Source organism: Pygocentrus nattereri, chromosome 7 (genome assembly GCF_015220715.1).
Source record: "Pygocentrus nattereri isolate fPygNat1 chromosome 7, fPygNat1.pri, whole genome shotgun sequence".
Classification (NCBI taxonomy): domain Eukaryota; kingdom Metazoa; phylum Chordata; class Actinopteri; order Characiformes; family Serrasalmidae; genus Pygocentrus; species Pygocentrus nattereri.
In genome coordinates, this window is record NC_051217.1 from 14,233,783 (window position 1) to 14,250,547 (window position 16,765).

The 16,765-nt window shown below is 37.6% G+C and overlaps 1 protein-coding gene across 1 annotated transcript in view; it reads right to left on the bottom strand.

The window, feature by feature from the left end:
• Positions 1-1,974: 1,974 nt before the first annotated feature.
• The window catches only part of luzp2 (leucine zipper protein 2), a 161,786-nt gene continuing 146,995 nt past the window's right edge, over positions 1,975-16,765 (bottom strand). Inside the window, exons 10-12 of the mRNA XM_017707791.2 lie at positions 13,133-13,234; positions 5,201-5,272; positions 1,975-4,060 (exon numbers count right to left, since the gene is read on the bottom strand). Coding sequence (XP_017563280.1) covers positions 3,956-4,060; positions 5,201-5,272; positions 13,133-13,234 — 279 coding nt within the window. The 3' untranslated portion in view covers positions 1,975-3,955. The remainder of the gene's footprint in view (positions 4,061-5,200; positions 5,273-13,132; positions 13,235-16,765) is intronic.

Genomic DNA, 16,765 nt, shown 5'->3' on the forward strand with positions numbered 1-16,765 from the left:
GTTTTACAGTTTAATACTCCATGCTTTTTTGCAGTCTAAGCTACTACAGAATCATGAATGTTAAGGGTTTTTTACTGCGCAGCACTAGAGTGTGTACTATTTGTGAAAACTGTCTAAGTGGGTTGCGAAGCCTTTTAATCACCATCAACAATGTTAATCAATGCTGTACACTTTGAGTACAAAAGACTTGAGTAATTACCCCAATGCAAAATTAATGCCCTGTTTGGAGCACATAGGGAGAAACACTTGACTCAAAAAAAAAAAAAAGTTTGTGACACATCAACCTCTCCTCCAGTGTAAATTAAATCATGCATACTGTGCATCTCCACAAGGGTTTTTTAGGGAGTCTGACATTAATAAGTTTTTGATCACACCTCATTTTTATTCATGAGATTTCCAAGAAAGTGCGGTTTCAAGTTAAGGCTACCACTTATTTTTGCAATATGTTGGGAAGCAGGGAGGCTTCAGGTAAATTGGCTGCTCCCAAACTGCACAACGACTTTGTCTCTCGCAGCCGTGGCTCCACGAGAGGCGATGTGAGCGGGTTATTAGGTGAGAGAGCAGTAGATCAGAGAAAACGCTGATGGGTACTTCCGTCCACATTTCCTTTATTACAGCTATTTATCAGTGGTTCCTGAAGAAAATCTCCTCCGCGATGACACTTTAAAGAAGTCTCAGATATATCGGCAAAGTATAGGTGCAAATGATCTGCAATTACTGTGTTTTGGTTTGACACAAGTGTCAGAGCATTGTTTTCACAAGGGAATGGCTCTTTAGGCAGCATGCTGTCACTTACTGACAGAGAAAGTCAGAACTTTCTTCATTAGCACTATTTCTACATTTACTCCAGACTATAAATGTGTATATAACATCAGGTCATGGAGCCATAGTGTGAAGTTTTGGAACAGTTACTCATTATTTTCATCCACTCTTCCACTGTCTCATTAAAGCATCTTCAGCAAAGCTACCTTGAAGCTTTTTGAAGGAAAAACTTCAAAACTTCAGCTCAACTGAAGTCGAATGTTGACAAAAAGGAGCGAAAGCAACCTGCTCGGAGCATTATGACAAGGTTCCCCGCTGATGCCGTTTGCTATGAAGAGAATTGGGTAATTGACATTGTGCTGTAACATCTGCATAATTAATTCCCCACAGTCACCAAAGCTGCTAATGAAAGAAGAGGTAGTTTGAACAAGAGGGGGGATACAAGGACATGCAGGAACAGTAATGAGGCTTATTCTTTTTTTTTCTCCACAAATATCCATTTATTCTTCACACATTTAGCGAAAATCACGGTTTATTGAAAGGACACAAGAAGGTAGAGAAACTGAGGCATGTAGCAGTAGATTAAGTACTCAGTGCATGGCACATCATTCTCAGGGAGACGACTCACTGTGAGTCGGGTTTTCTCTTTAACTCTGGCACCGAAAGCTTTCAAAATATTCAATGGTGAAAGTTGGCCAGCCAACTCCAGTTACTAATACTTCAGAATTATGGAGGGAGAGTAAATTAACCTTTGCTACACCATACAAAGAACCACACCTTCACCTTCTAGCTCTTTGAGAAAACTTCCAGTTCAATTAAGTCATTTTATCATTCAAATTCCTGGATTCTGCATTCACAAAATGACCCAAGCGTTGTTTTATTTTTTTCTGCTTCATTTACTGACCTGGCAAAACTGAGTGTGAAGCAGCACTCCTGCACTGAGGGGCTTTGTGAATATGCCTCAGGCCTTACGGTGCCAGTCCAGAAAGTTTTCTCAACTACAAACATCACATATCAAAGAAAGTTTGTGTCCTCAATTTTGGAATCAAACTGAAAACAGATAACAAAGAAAGTAACAGTTATAAAAAAGAAATGACCAGTACCATTGGAACCTTTTAAAATCAAACCCTAAAAGTCTATAGTGCATGCCATTGTACTATGCAGTGGGATTCATCGAGAAAGTTCAAAATTGTACGTAGGGGACTCCTTTTCTACAATAGCAGTGTTACATACAAGTATGTGTGTGTGTGTGTGTGTGTGTGTGTGTGCGTGTGTATGGTGGTTTTTTTTGAGTGTACTAAAAAAATTGTGCTTTGGATTTTATCAATTTAAATGTGTACATTAGCTGCAAAAGTCAGACAACACCATTTCTTTAAAGTCAAAAGCTTTGTTATGTAAAAGTTAGAAAAAAGTCAGGAAACATACATTCAGTGGAAATTCACACAAAAGCCTCAACAACTAAGTATAATTTCTCCACTCTTTACATTTTCACCTACTGCCACTTTACCTTTTCCATCCTTACAATCTTAAAACCAACCAGTCACAGCTGACCTCCCAACAAAAGCTGCTCCCACAGGATTCACTGACATCATGTTCCATGACATTGTGTTCAAACAGACACTAACATTCACATAAGCAGCTATCCAAACACACCTTAGCTGCCTTTCAATTTCTTTCTCGTGTGTATCTACAGTGGCTAAAGGAGACAACTTTGAAGGGATTAGATATAAGATAATCCACTTGTATAAGGAAGTGGAAAGTCAAAAAAAGAGTGAAAAAATAAGGGTTTCCAAAACCTGTTGTTCAAAATTTAAGATACAAGACCTGGTATATCATCAAAACTATCACCATCAGATAAACAGTCATTAAAACTTTCATCTTTGAGAGAGAGGAGAAAATAAAGCTCCATGTTTGCTTCAGATCTGAAAATATCCACCGGTATTTCCATCTTTCCACTGTGAGAAGACAACTCAGTGCTATGGATCTGAAAAGATGTGTAGCTGTGAATAAGCCATTAGTGAGAAAAAGGAAACTGGACATCTGAAATGACATCTGAAAACTGTAATTGGGGTTACTTGGTCGTGACAATATCCCTGCAGATTTCTTTGAAAAATTGACTGCAAGTCTCCCAAAACAATGGCAGCTGTAATAAAGGCAAAGGGTGGACACATTAAATATTTACAAATCTGATATTTAGTTGTTGAGGCTTCGGTGTAATTTTCTAGTAATTATGTTTACTGCTTTTCTCTGATGCTGAATTGTGAATAACACAGCGAATAACGCAACATGAGAAGTCCAATATTAAAAATGTTTGTATTATACTAAACTTGAGGGTTATATTAAAAATAACAAAGCTTGAATGAACAATATAATATATAAATATGACAAAACACAGCTTAAAAACCGCTGATCAGACCTAGCTGAGAACTATGTGAGTGTGGCATTTGAGCAACTTGATTGACAGCTCACTGAGGGACGGGCAAATGGGTAGACGGAGCAATGCAGAATGAAGTAAAGAATAAACAAACAATGTTAGTAAATGGATAATATAGTCGCGAAGATTCTCTGACTATGGAACTATTTTGTGTCGGCAGGGCAAATGACGCCAGCCTTGCTATTGCTTCTGTAACCATTCCTTATCATTATCCAAGATTAGGACTGTGCAGTTTACATCAAGAGGACAGATATATGGTGAAATATATCAGTCATTTATTAGTAATTGGAATATTATTTAAAGGATATACTTGGTATATTTTTGTTGTTTGACTGCAAGAGCAAGACTAACCAGATTAGATTAGAAAGAAAACACAGATTTAGGTTCCCTGGACCTTTAATGGCTGTTTTGACTAAAAAATAAATCAAACGAAATGGTGGTCTCTGACTTTTGCACAGTACTGTATGATCAAAATGTATGACACAAACACAAGTGTTGCCAAAAGAAGTCAAGTGAAAGACAATTGAGTGATGTTATATATTTCATTCATGTACAGCCAATTGATATATTTAAATCAATTCAATTCAAAGCACTATTTAATGCAGCGCACGCTCCTTTTGTGCATGTTTGTTTGTGTGTGTGTGTGTGTGTGTGTGTTTGTGTGTGTGCTTATATGCTCTGTGAGTGAGAGAGAGGGGGGGGTTTAAACTGATCTGACTTCATCTCTACCATGCAGAAAATCTGCTAGCTCATTGTCTCTTAGTTGTGTTTGTCCACTTGTGTTTTTTCTGGGGCTCCCTCCGTCTTGCCACTGTCTGCTGGCGTCCGTGCGCTGCCATGTCCACTGCTCTCTGGGCTCCTGGGCTGCAGGGTAGAAGTAACGAGACATCAGCACAGAAGCAGATGAAATATGAGTGATCTCAAAAGACAGCTTTAAAGAGTGCACACAGGTCAAATTAAATGAGCACAAACTGGGAAGCAGCTATTCCTTGTTTCTGAGATGTCTGTTCATTTTGAACTTTTTTTTTTTTTGAAATAAGCCTGTCATCTACAGCTACAGAACTGTCACTGCAGAGGCCAGATATTGATCGAACCAAATGGAGTATGATAGAGGCAGCTCTGAGCTGAGGAAGGCCTGACATTTAATTCGGTCAAACAGGACAGAAGAATGATACTGGGTGTTAATATGAATTCCGTGAAAGTATAGACATTTACTGATGCTCACTCATAGCTCTTTGAAATAAATGGCGAGATTCTGCACATAGAAGGATGTGTAAAAAATGCAGATTTTACATGAATGCCACATCTGGCTTCATAAGCAGAAGAGGAGCTGTTTTATTATTATTCAACACAGATGAAAAGTTCTTGTGTGTGTTTTGTTTTGCAGAAAGAAAAAAAAAATCAATCCATGACATTGAAACAAGCAGACAAAGGACAGGAAGTGCAGACTCATAACTGTCAATATCGAATGTAATCTGAATGTCAAAGGTAATGTCTTATGTAATGAAACATGTAATTGCATAATTACACTGTGTTAGTATAGTAAAACAAAAACAACTCTAGACTTCTAGACAGCTGGATTCAATTTACAAGTTTCAACAAAATTTGACATATTTATAATCGCACCAAAATAAAGGGTCATTGCATGAACGTTGATGTCATCATTATGCTACACTCAGTAACAAGAACAACATAGTAATTATAATTCCATGAATTGAGTTTGAACTGGACTATCACAGAGTGAGTGCTTGTTTCAGCCAATTACAGAATGCAAATCACTCCACAATTATTACTGTAAAACTGTAAAAACTACAGCTGTTATAGATTTATACTGGATTTAATTCCCAGAAGTTACTGTACCTTCACTGGTCAAATGAATCCAGCTTAAACATGGTTTTAAATAACCAGCAGTTAAAAGCTAGTTAAACTTTTAACAGAATGTGCTCCATGTAAAACTAGCCAACTGATTCTGTTCTGCATGAAAGTCAATAGTGTGGCACTCACCTGGTTGTGGCCAGTCTTTGATATCTCAACAGATGTTCTCTCAGTCTGATTCTGGAAACATTCTGCACCAACCTGTAGAGTAAAAATCACTTAAGAAAGGGCAAAAAAGTACATACACCTATTTTGTCCCTACTCTAATTGGCCATACGCCAACCATGTGTGTGCACTTTGTATTAGGGATGTGATTTCTAACTAACTGTGACAGTCACATGCCTGTAAGAGTTATGAATGTTAAGAAGACGCTAAAATGCTAAAAAGACAATAGGCAGCCTCTTCAGATGAACTTCTACACAAAATCTTTTCTCCCTGATGTACCAAAATGTTTGCTTGTCAGAAAAACAACTGCTCTACAGTTTCTAACATTAGCTAATGTCAACTAGTTAGCCTAGTGATAAATCACATTCTAAACCCTTTAAATGGTCACTGCTATGTCATTAAAACCAGAAGCCAGCATACATACTCAAAAAAAAAAGGTAGAAAAGGGTTCTCTGGAGTGATGATGCAGAAAGCCACTTAAAAACCTTTCAGTGGATGGGTTTTTATGGAATAATTTTGGCAAATAGGCAGTGTGACAGTGAACAATCTTAAAGTTTTAAGAACCAACACAACCTGCACCAATTAATGTGTCCTAGACAATGCACTCACATTAAGGCACTTATAGTAGCAAAGTGCAATGTAATGTACATACTTTCTCTTGAATATAAGCAGAAATTCACATTTTATGGTCTTGATTAAGCAGAAAAACAATGATTTCAAACATTTCTGCTGACTCTACTACTATTACTACTACTACTAATAATAGTAAAACTAATACTGTACTTACTGACTGTTGCATATCTATTGCTACTCAATTTACATCTGGTCATCCATCACTGAAAATGGGCAATCAAAGGACAATGACACTGACATGCTAGAGGCATGTTAGTGGGTGTTGTGCTAGTATAAGTGTATCAGACAGTACCTTGTAGACTATGCCCCATCTGTTGTACACAATTTGTATTAGTCATCCACATGCCTTTCATCAATGGTCAGTACCTGACCACAAGACCACTAATAGCTGGATGTTTTTGTTAGCAGACTATTCTTAGTGTTCAGAAACACTGCTGCCCCTTTCATGCTCACACACTGGTGTCACTACTGTGAAGAGAATGGTACTCTGTCTAAATGATATCTGCTCAGCAGCAGTCCTTTGGTGGACCCTTTTTGTTGATGGACAGAGTAGAGAGGGGTTAACAAACTGTACTACAACAGATGGACTGCACTCAGTAAACCTTCAACATATACCCAAATGGCAGTTGAACCTGATAAACTGGCCTATGAATGCAGGTACAAGATAGATGCTTCTAATTAACATGCAGCTCATTGTTGATCAGTGTCAATCAACACAGTGTGTTTTGTTTGGTAAAAGAATCAGGATAAGTGTATACTTTAAATGCTGTTACTTATTTGTATAGTTTTTTAATAACTAACCCATATGACAAAGCAGCTTTACCTCAGCTCCTGTATGTACATTATATATGAAAAATGCTGATATGATTATTAGTCATTTGTCTATGTGTGCGTGTTTTAAAAACACAGCTCCTGTTTTTCGAGCGCACTGATGTAGGGTGAAATGAATCTGTAATGCTGAATATAGCTGTTTGCTGTTTACTCCCCAAAAGCCCTGCCTGGGCTACGGTGATTATACAGCTTTGCATATAAACAGATTAATCACATCGCTCAAGGGATGGCGTATTTTAAGGAAATGTTTCGTCTGCATGTATTTCCATGTTCCGAAACAACCCAGAGAGATTTCAATCAGGCAATTTAGAGCAAAATATGCTCTCAAGTGAGATTAAGGTACTTTGTGTAAGTTTAAAGTTGAGAGAATATGATACATGCCCTTTTCTAGCACACGCAGACACACATACACAGAGGCACACTCACATATACACAAAGTGAGTGAGTGAATAGACTGAAGATTGGTGGCTGCCAAAAATAAAGCACAATATATCCCGGGCAGTAAAACAGTCAAGAGGGAAAAAAAATATCAAGGACCCAGTATACCTTTTCTCCTCTAATTCTTACTGCTTCACTGATTTTGTCCACTTCCCTTGACTCTATAGTAAACAGGATGTAAAATTCACTTGTTTTGCCTCTCCTCTCGTCTGAGCTGGCTGTGAATAAGATGCTAAATTCAGCACTGTTCATAAATGATAAAGCAGCACTGATGGAAAAGCCATACAAATGTCTCTCTTTCTCTCTCTCTTTTTTATTTGTCCCTCTCTTGCTGTCACTCATTATTCTCCCCGTCTCTTTGTTGCTCTTTCACTCTCTGCCCTTCTTTTTCTTTGTCTCTTTATCTCAACTCAGAGTAGCTTTATTGTCTTATGTGTCTCAAGAACACTGCTACCAAAACTTTTACTTAAATAATAGCAAAATGAATACAATAAGATGCATGAAATATGACCGTTTCCAAAAATGTACATGAAACAGAATTTGATGATTTACAGATAATTTACACCATGTTTAATTAAATTTAATTTAATTTAATTAAAAATTAAATTTGATGTCTGCAATACATTTCAAAATGTCACTCACGCCATGTGCACAAATACACCCCTATACCATCACAGATGCTGGCTTTTGAACTGTGCACTGATAACAAGTCCCTCTTCTCTTTAGCCTGGAGGGCACAGCGTCCATTATTTCCAAAAAGAATTTTAAATTTTGCTTCTTCAGACCACATGATTCTTTTGCACTTCACCTCAGTCTATCTTAAATAAGCTCAGGCCCAGAGAAGGCGGCAGTGTTTCTGTATCCTGTTTATATCTGGTTTCTTCTTTGCATGGTAGAGCTTTAACTTGCATTTGTGGATGCAGTGACGAACTGTGGTCACAGACAATGGTTTTCATCACTTCCAGCCAACAATGGTTTTCAGCCTTGTTCCTGGTATACATAGATTTCTCTGGATTCTCTGAATCTTTTAATAATATTATGTACTGTAGATGATTAAATGCAAATTCATTGTTAATGTATGTTGAGAAATGTTATTCTGGTATTTTTGCACACACAGTCTTTCGCAGAGTGGTGAATCCCTCCCCATCTTTACTTCCTAAAGCTTAGTCTCTCTGGGATGTGTCTTTTACACCCAATCATGTTACTGACCTGTTGCTAAAAAACCTGATTAGTTGCAAGATGCTTTTTAGCAATACACAACTTTACCAGTCTTTTGTTGCCTATGTTTTGACTTTTTTATTACTTGCAAAAAACTCAAAATGGACTCTCAATATATTTTTTTTGAAAAACAATACAATTCATATCTTGTCTTTGCACTATTTTCAATAAAATAGTGTTAATTAAATTATTTGCACATCAGTGCATTCTGTTTTTATTTACATTTTGCACAGAGTCATAACTTTTTTTGGAAATAAGATTGTAATGATATTAATAATAATAGCAATAATCAGTAGGGAATATTTTTTTAATGTCAGAAAAAAGCTTGTATCTCCAAAAAGGAAACTTAATGAAGGTTAATGGAACAAGATATATATTTGTTAATTTTGACAATTTCTATTGATCCAGTTATCATGAAATTCTGGCACAATGTACCAACTGGCCTTATCAAATAATTTAAAACATTAAAACTGATAAAAATGGAGACTGATTACAGTGACTATTTTTAACGCCTCAAAATCCCAGCCTTACAGCCATGTAAGGGGTTAACTCTCAGAGAGTAAATACACTGAGGGGTTTGGGTCAGTGGGGTCGGAGTGTGGTGTGGTTATCTGCCTCTCCCTCTTTTGTGTTCGCTCACTCTCTCCTTCCTTCTTTCTCTCTCTTTACATCACTATTGGCTACTTGTTCTTTCTTTGTCTCCTTCACTTTTTCTCTTCCTGTGCTCTCTCGTATCCTCCTGCCTCTCTATCAGTCTTTCTCCTATTTTCTTTTTTTTGTCTCTTTATCTATTCTATATTAACTTCTCACTGCCTCTCTCCTTTTTCTCATTCTCTTCTGTCTTTTCTCTGTCTTGCTATCTTTATCTTTCTTCCTTGCTCTGTCTTTTTCTGTTCCCTTGTTCTTTCTTGGTTGGTCTCTCACTCTTTTTGTGCTCTCTTTCTCATTTTCTATACCATGCTCTTTTTTTATTTCACTTTCTCTTTGTTCTTTCTCCATCATTTTTGCTGTCTCATTTCTCTCTCTCGCTTTCTCTCTCTATCTCTCTCTCTCTCTTTCTCTTTTATGCATCTTTTTGCCTCTGTTTCTCTTGCTCTTTCTAGGTCTCTCTGTGCTTTTTGTCTCTCTTCCTCCATCACAATCCCTCTTCTTTCTTTTTAGGCCTCTAACCTTCACTTCTGACCTTCTCTCCTCTCTCTCTCTCTCTCTCTCTCTCTCTCTCTCTCGCTCTTTCTCTCTCTCTCTCTCCTGTTTCTCTGTCACAGGTCTCCACCCTGTATTTGTGCCACAGTGATTTCATCAATAACATCAGCAGGATGGGAGCTTTTTCATTAAGAGGCAATCTTCATGACAGGTCATCCACACAGGGCGATCTTCCTCGTGCTGAAGGTGAGTCGTTTGGATTATAAGGAATACATGGTCATCCTTCCCTTTCTGTCTTTCTATATCTCTTCTTCTCAGTTCCACTGTTCCTCTGTCTCTCTCTCTCTCTCTCTCTCTCTCTCTCTCTCTCTCTCTCTCTCTCTCTCCTTCACCCACACCCACACATTCACATAGACACATGTTTAAGAGTACACACACATGCACACAGAGACACAATCCTGTCACTATGGTTGATAACCACATGTCAGTAGTCAGTGAGATTAATCTCCTCTGGGCTACAGTCCTCCTCTCTGCTCTTCTCTCGCTATCTGTACTTTGACACATTGTTACAGGTTCCCAACATCTTCCCCAGTCTTGTTTCAAATCCTTCCCAACAAGGGAATCACACATACTGTGTCAGCCTGATATGCAGGATATTTGTCAACATGATGACGAATCAGGGTCATAAAAAAAGCTCAAGCATGCTTGACTATCCATTAGAGATGAACGTCTTTTTTAAGAAAGGTTCAGCATAAGGGTGCTTTTAGCCAACATCCATCATCTCTTCCTGCACAAACACATAGGCACTTCCAAAAGTTGTGTTAAAAGAAATGTGTTACCCAAATATCTCAGCAGTCATATGTACTCAGTGTACTTTTACAAAGCATAATTTCAAGCTATTAGTGCTGATTCCCTAAAGATAAACCTTTTGGGGACTATGGGAAAAAACTGTGAAAAGAATTGTCAGGCTTCCCTCCAGATCTGTAGTCAGTAACACTGCGGACACTGATCCTCTCCTGGACTACTGAAAATCATTTTTAAAATGCATGTGAGAGTGTCAGCTCTGTTTTTTTTTTAGATTTTAAAGTGTGGTGACTGTTTAACTAATGATAGACCTCTGTTAGTGACATTTTTATAGAGAAGCTATGAAAAGTAATTGCAGAAATACAAAAATAATTTTTATATGGCAGCGCTGTGATTTCAAGGTGTATTTTTTATTAACTAAGGTTAAAACTTTTTTTTAATTGTTTACAAAATTTAACTAAAAAATGCAAAACTATGCATAATAAGGAAAAAAAAACATAACACAGTAAAACAGGACACTATATACACTGCTAAAAAAAATAAAGGGAACACTCAAATAACACATCCTAGATCTAAATGAATGAAATATTCTCATTGAATACTTTGTTCTGTACAAAGTTGAATGTGCTGACAACAAAATCACACAAAAATCATCAATAGAAATCAAATTTATCAACCAATGGAGGCCTGGATTTGGAATCACACAGAAAATTAAAGTGGAAAAACATACTACAGGCTGAACCAACTTTGAAGTAATGTCCTTAAAACAAGTCAAAATGAGGCTCAGTATTGTGTGTGGCCTCCACGTGCCTGTATGACCTCCCTACAACGCCTGGGCATGCTCCTGATGGGGTGGCGGATGGTCTCCTGAGGGATGTCCTCCCAGACCTGGACTAAAGCATCCGCCAACTCCTGGACAGTCTGCGGTGCAACGTGGCGTTGGTGGATGGAGCGAGACATGATGTCCCAGATGTGCTCAATGATGTTTTGGTCACTTTTGAATGTTGGTGGTGCTTTCACAGTCGTGGTAGTATGAGACGGACTCTTCAACCCACACAAAGTGGCTCAGGTAGTGCAGCTCATCCAGGATGGCACATCAATGCGAGCTGTGGCAAGAAGGTTTGCTGTGTCTGTCAGCTTGGTGTCCAGAGGCTGGAGGTGCTATCAGGAGACAGGCCAGTACACCAGGAGATGTGGAGGAGGCCGTAGGAGGGCAACAACCCAGCAGCAGGACCGCTACTTCCGCCTTTGTATAAGGAGGAACAGGAGGAGCACTGCCAGAGCCCTGCAAAATGACCTCCAGCAGGCCACAAATGTGCATGTGTCTGCACAAACAGTTAGAAACCGACTCCATGAGGATGGTATGAGGGCCCGACGTCCACAGATGGGGGTTGTGCTCACAGCCCAACACCATGCAGGACACTTGGCATTTGCCAGAGAACACCAGGATTGGCAAATTCGCCACTGGTGCCCTGTGCTCTTCACAGACGAAAGCAGGTTCACACTGAGCACATGTGACAGACATGACAGAGTCTGGAGATGCTGTGGAGAGCGATCTGCTGCCTGCAACATCCTTCAGCATGACCGGTTTGGCAGTGGGTCAGTAATGGTGTGGGGTGGCATTTCTTTGGAGGGCTGCACAGACCTCCATGTGCTCGCCAGAGGTAGCCTGACTGCCATTAGGTACCGAGATGAGATCCTCAGACCCCTTGTGAGACCATATGCTGGTGCAGTTGGCCCTGGGTTCCTCCTAATGCTGGACAATGCTAATACATGTCTCGCTCCATCCACCAGCTCCACAGATTGTCCAGGAGTTGGCGGATGCTTTAGTCCAGGTCTGGGAGGAGATCCCTCAATAGACCATCCACCACCTCATTAGGAGCATGCCCAGGCGTTGTAGGGAGGTCATACAGGCACGTGGAGGCCACACACAATACTGAGCCTCATTTTGACTTGTTTTAAGGACATTACATCAAAGTTGGTTCAGCCTGTAGTGTGTTTTTCCACTTTAATTTTGTGTGTGACTCCAAATCCAGGCCTCCATTGGTTAATAAATTTGACTTCCATTGATGATTTTTGTGTGATTTTGTTGTCAGCACATTCGACTTTGTACAGAACAAAGTATTTAATGAGAATATTTCATTCATTCTGATCTAGCATGTGTTATCTGAGTGTTCCCTTTATTTTTTTGAGCAGTGTGTATATATATATATATATATATATATATATATATATATATATATATATATATATATATAGAGAGAGAGAGAGAGAGAGAGAGAGAGACATTCCAAAAGCATGACATCATTGTTGATTAACTAAAGATGTACTATTTGTTAAAAAAAAAAAAAAAAAAAAAATATATATATATATATATATATATATATATATATATATATATATACATGATGCAGCCGTTAAAGGGGTGTTTTAGAAAGCACAGTGATTTTGAAGTGAAAAAAAGTCAAATTATTTGTTTGTATAAAATCTCATTGAACTACACATTTACATAGCCAGATATGGTAGAGCATACAAAGGTTAAAACAAGTAATCTTGACTTTATAAATTTCTCTTTTTTGCATGGGCTACATTTACTATATTCATATGTATCTATGGAAACCATCTATATAGCACTGTATACTGCTGAGTAAAAGCTTCAGGTAGGTCACATTCTGCTTTAGAAGGAAGGTGAAATGACATTTAGAGCAGAGCTGCTAATGGTTTGTGATGCCAAGAGATGCAATGAGACTCAATGAACATATTAGCTGCTCCATTTGGGCCAGAGGGTCAGCAAAGGGCCATTAGAGTGTAATAGCAGTAAAGATTTACCTTTACCATCTGGCAGTCCTTGACTCCTGCACCATCTCTCCTCATTATCTCCACGTTCACAGGCAATTTACTTGTTGTGATTCTGGGAACTTTTGGGATGTCCTTAAAGGAAATAACAAAAAGAAATATGTTGTGATGCAGTGCAGGTATATTGTGAGTGAATAAGAAAGAGAGAAGATCTGAGCACTGCACTCCTGTTAGCCTTTCCATGTTTAACTAGAGGTCAGAAGTCAGCTTCGCTTTTCTATTTAGTGCTATTGTGTTGTGCTGAGACTGGGCTGTTGACCGTTAATCAGGAAGCACATGTGTCTCTTTTAGAGGAGCACTAAAACTTTAAAAATAGTACAAAAATGGCTGGAGATGAAAATAATTTTTGTAATATATTAAACAATTGTCATAACACAGTCATATATCGCTGTGCACATAAAAGTGATGGAACAACCAGGTACACTTTTAGAAAGCATTGCTATTTCGACATGTAAATACTAATTAACAAAAGATGTATTATCTTCGCCTACCTGTGTAAAATGATCAAACTGTAAATCGCTCTGGATAAGAGCATCTGCCAAATGCCATAAATGTAAAATGTAAATAATTCCAGAATATTGAAAAACAATATTTGTAATGCAAGAAAAATGACCAGAACACAGTTACATACAGCTTTGCATGGCGCAGGTGTTTCAATAGCTGCATACATGTCTAGAAAGCACCATTTCAATATGTAACTGCTGATTAACTAAAGCTATACCATTTAATTAAGACAAGAAAGCAGGCAAAGATGTTTAAAATCTAGAAATATATGCAAAAACATGGAACTTAAATGCATAAAAAATGACCATAACACAGTTGCATAAACCTTTATAAAGTCATTTTGAGGTGTAATATTGTGTATCCTCTTGTAAAGGAGGAGTAAAAACTAAAACAGCTTTTGGTAAAGTGCAAAAAACTGGCAGGTGGGGAAAGAATGTTTGCTGAAACCGCCATTAGAATAAGCTTTAACCTTTTTAAAATCCAGGCTTATTACATCTTAAGGCTATTATTCAGTAATTGCACAGAAACTGGCTGTGATGTAGGACTGAAGAACAGAAGCCTGGAGAACCCAGGCCAGTCCTGGCCATTGAAAGAGTTAAACTTACATTTGTTTTACTGTTAATGACATGTAAGCAAAGCTCTGTTAAATGCCTTTTATCTAATTATTTGACATTTTCATTTTTCTCAAATCATGCTTGATTTATATAAAGAATGAATAAAATAACTACAAATACCAGTACCCAATAAAACTATTAAAAAGTCATTATAAATAAAGACAGTCAATGGTATGGACTATTGCATAATCACTTCATTTCCACATTAACATTAAAAACTTATTGTGGAAAGTGAAATAAACAAGCTGTTCCAGAACATCCACAGAGGTCAAAAACCTACCATGTAGCACAATTGTGCATTGATTCTTGAGAGTAAATTGGCAACATTTTAGACAGGAATTTTAGCCATTTATTCTAAGACCTCATGTCAACTTTCTGCCTACCCATTTAATTCATATGCATGCCTCTAAGGTTCCTGTGGAGGCCTTCTTGCATAAGCACCCTTATAGTGCTTCTTTATAAAGGCTGCATCTAACTCTTTTCATAGATTTATTCCAAGAATGCCTGACAGGCTTGCTTGAGATGTGAGGTGTGAAGTAACACCTCTTTTTTTCCATTGCACAAACCTCCAGGACCTATTCACCTTATACATGGAAAGTATACTTGAATCATTTCCAGATGAACTTGTGTGAACTTGAACAACTGCTACAATCCTTACATAATGTAGCTGTGCCTCATCACAAATTCCCTTTTACTGTATTTTCAGTAGCATAGAAACGAAGCTACATTTGTTTGTTATTCTTTTAGTTTCAGGCACCCAAAGTTCACATCAGTGGGCTTCTGACCCATTAACTGCTGCTGTTCCTGAGAGATTAGTGGCAAAGTGCTGTGTCATTTTTAAAATTGTCCTAGTTCCTTCACATAAATAAAAGCAATAAGTACAAGGGGCAGTGTGTCACAGCATTTTATTACGGTTAAGGGATGATGTTAAGCAGCAATTATAAAACAGTAGTAAGATACAATGTGATAAAATATACTGATGTTCAATAAATCATTCACTTTGATGACAATAACATATACTTCCTCCAAACAATGTAGATTGTTTACAGTAGGCCATGGTTGCTATGCAACATAAAAGCTAAAGATTATTACAGCAACAACAAAAAGGCTTTTAATATCGTATTAATACAGCATTTAATAGGTGTATGCAAGAATTAAAGTTTGTGCATTACTGTGAAACATTTATCCATGATAAAATCACTGTAATGCACAGCTTCAAGTGGCTTATTGATTTTATAAAATGGCAACAACATAAAATATGGTCAACCCAGTGTCATATGCTTAGATCTTTCTTATTAAGTATTAAAGCCATTGTGGGAAAACAAAAAAGTGGCACTGTTAGCTTGATGGTAACACAGAAAACTGCCATGGGGTGCTAGCAGAAAGTTGGGTATAGAAATAGGATAATTTGGTGAGCAAGACTTATAAGGATTCTGCATTAAGCACTACTATACTATGATATTTATATTATTATATGACAAAAAATAAAAATCGTGAAATTGAAAAGTTGTAATATACTGTAATATACAATGGGCAATTGAAAATTCTTCTCCTCCGTCAGCAGTTCATAGCTTGGCAACAATAGCAAACTATAAACAATCAAACAATTTACATTTCACGGTGGAAAAACTGATTATAGTGGTTAGAATAATTATAATCAACTTTTTAAATTTGTCATGCAATAACAAAAATAGCATATTATAATAGTGTTTAATGCAGAGTCCTTCATCTAATATATAGTTGTTTTCACCAAATTACACCCATAATGATAAAGCTAATTTCTGTTAGCACCCCAGTGAGATTTGCTATGTTGTGTTGGCATCAAGCTAACAGTACCACACCTTCACTTTCCCATGCTAGCTTTAATTGCTTAAGGCAGAAATACTAAAACAAGAACATTTAACGCATGTAGGCTTTTAAGCTGTCATCCTGCATCCATTTTCTTAAGAACATAAGCTGTCTGCCCCACATTTGAAACAAAACTGGGTTCTTACTATTTATCAATAGATAAATATGGTTCACGCATGTGCCATTAGAGTTCATTCACTGCACAAATGTTTTTAGTGACTTGATGCATTTGATTCAGAATTCAGTTGTTCTGAAGTGGCCTGTTTGTTGAGTATTTTTAGAACAGCTTTAATTTTAAGACCAGAACTATCTGTTTTGTCAGAAAGCTTTTAAACATCAAGCAGCGAGATGTACTAGTTCTCTGCAGGCACATTCTACCTTTCTACTCCAAAACACAGGGGGTTAATATTCAGACAGTAATCCTCTGGCTAGACTGGCTTGACTGTCACTTTGGGGAGAGTTATAACACATTTGTAATCCAGTTAGCTTCACATGGTAAATAAAACGAAATGTGATGTCCCATTATAAGCAATGTGATATCCATCAATGTCATGAAAACAAGAAGCCAGTATATACACTCTTATAAACAAAGGTGGAAAATGGTTCTCTGGAGTGATAATCCAGTACAGCCACCTTAATA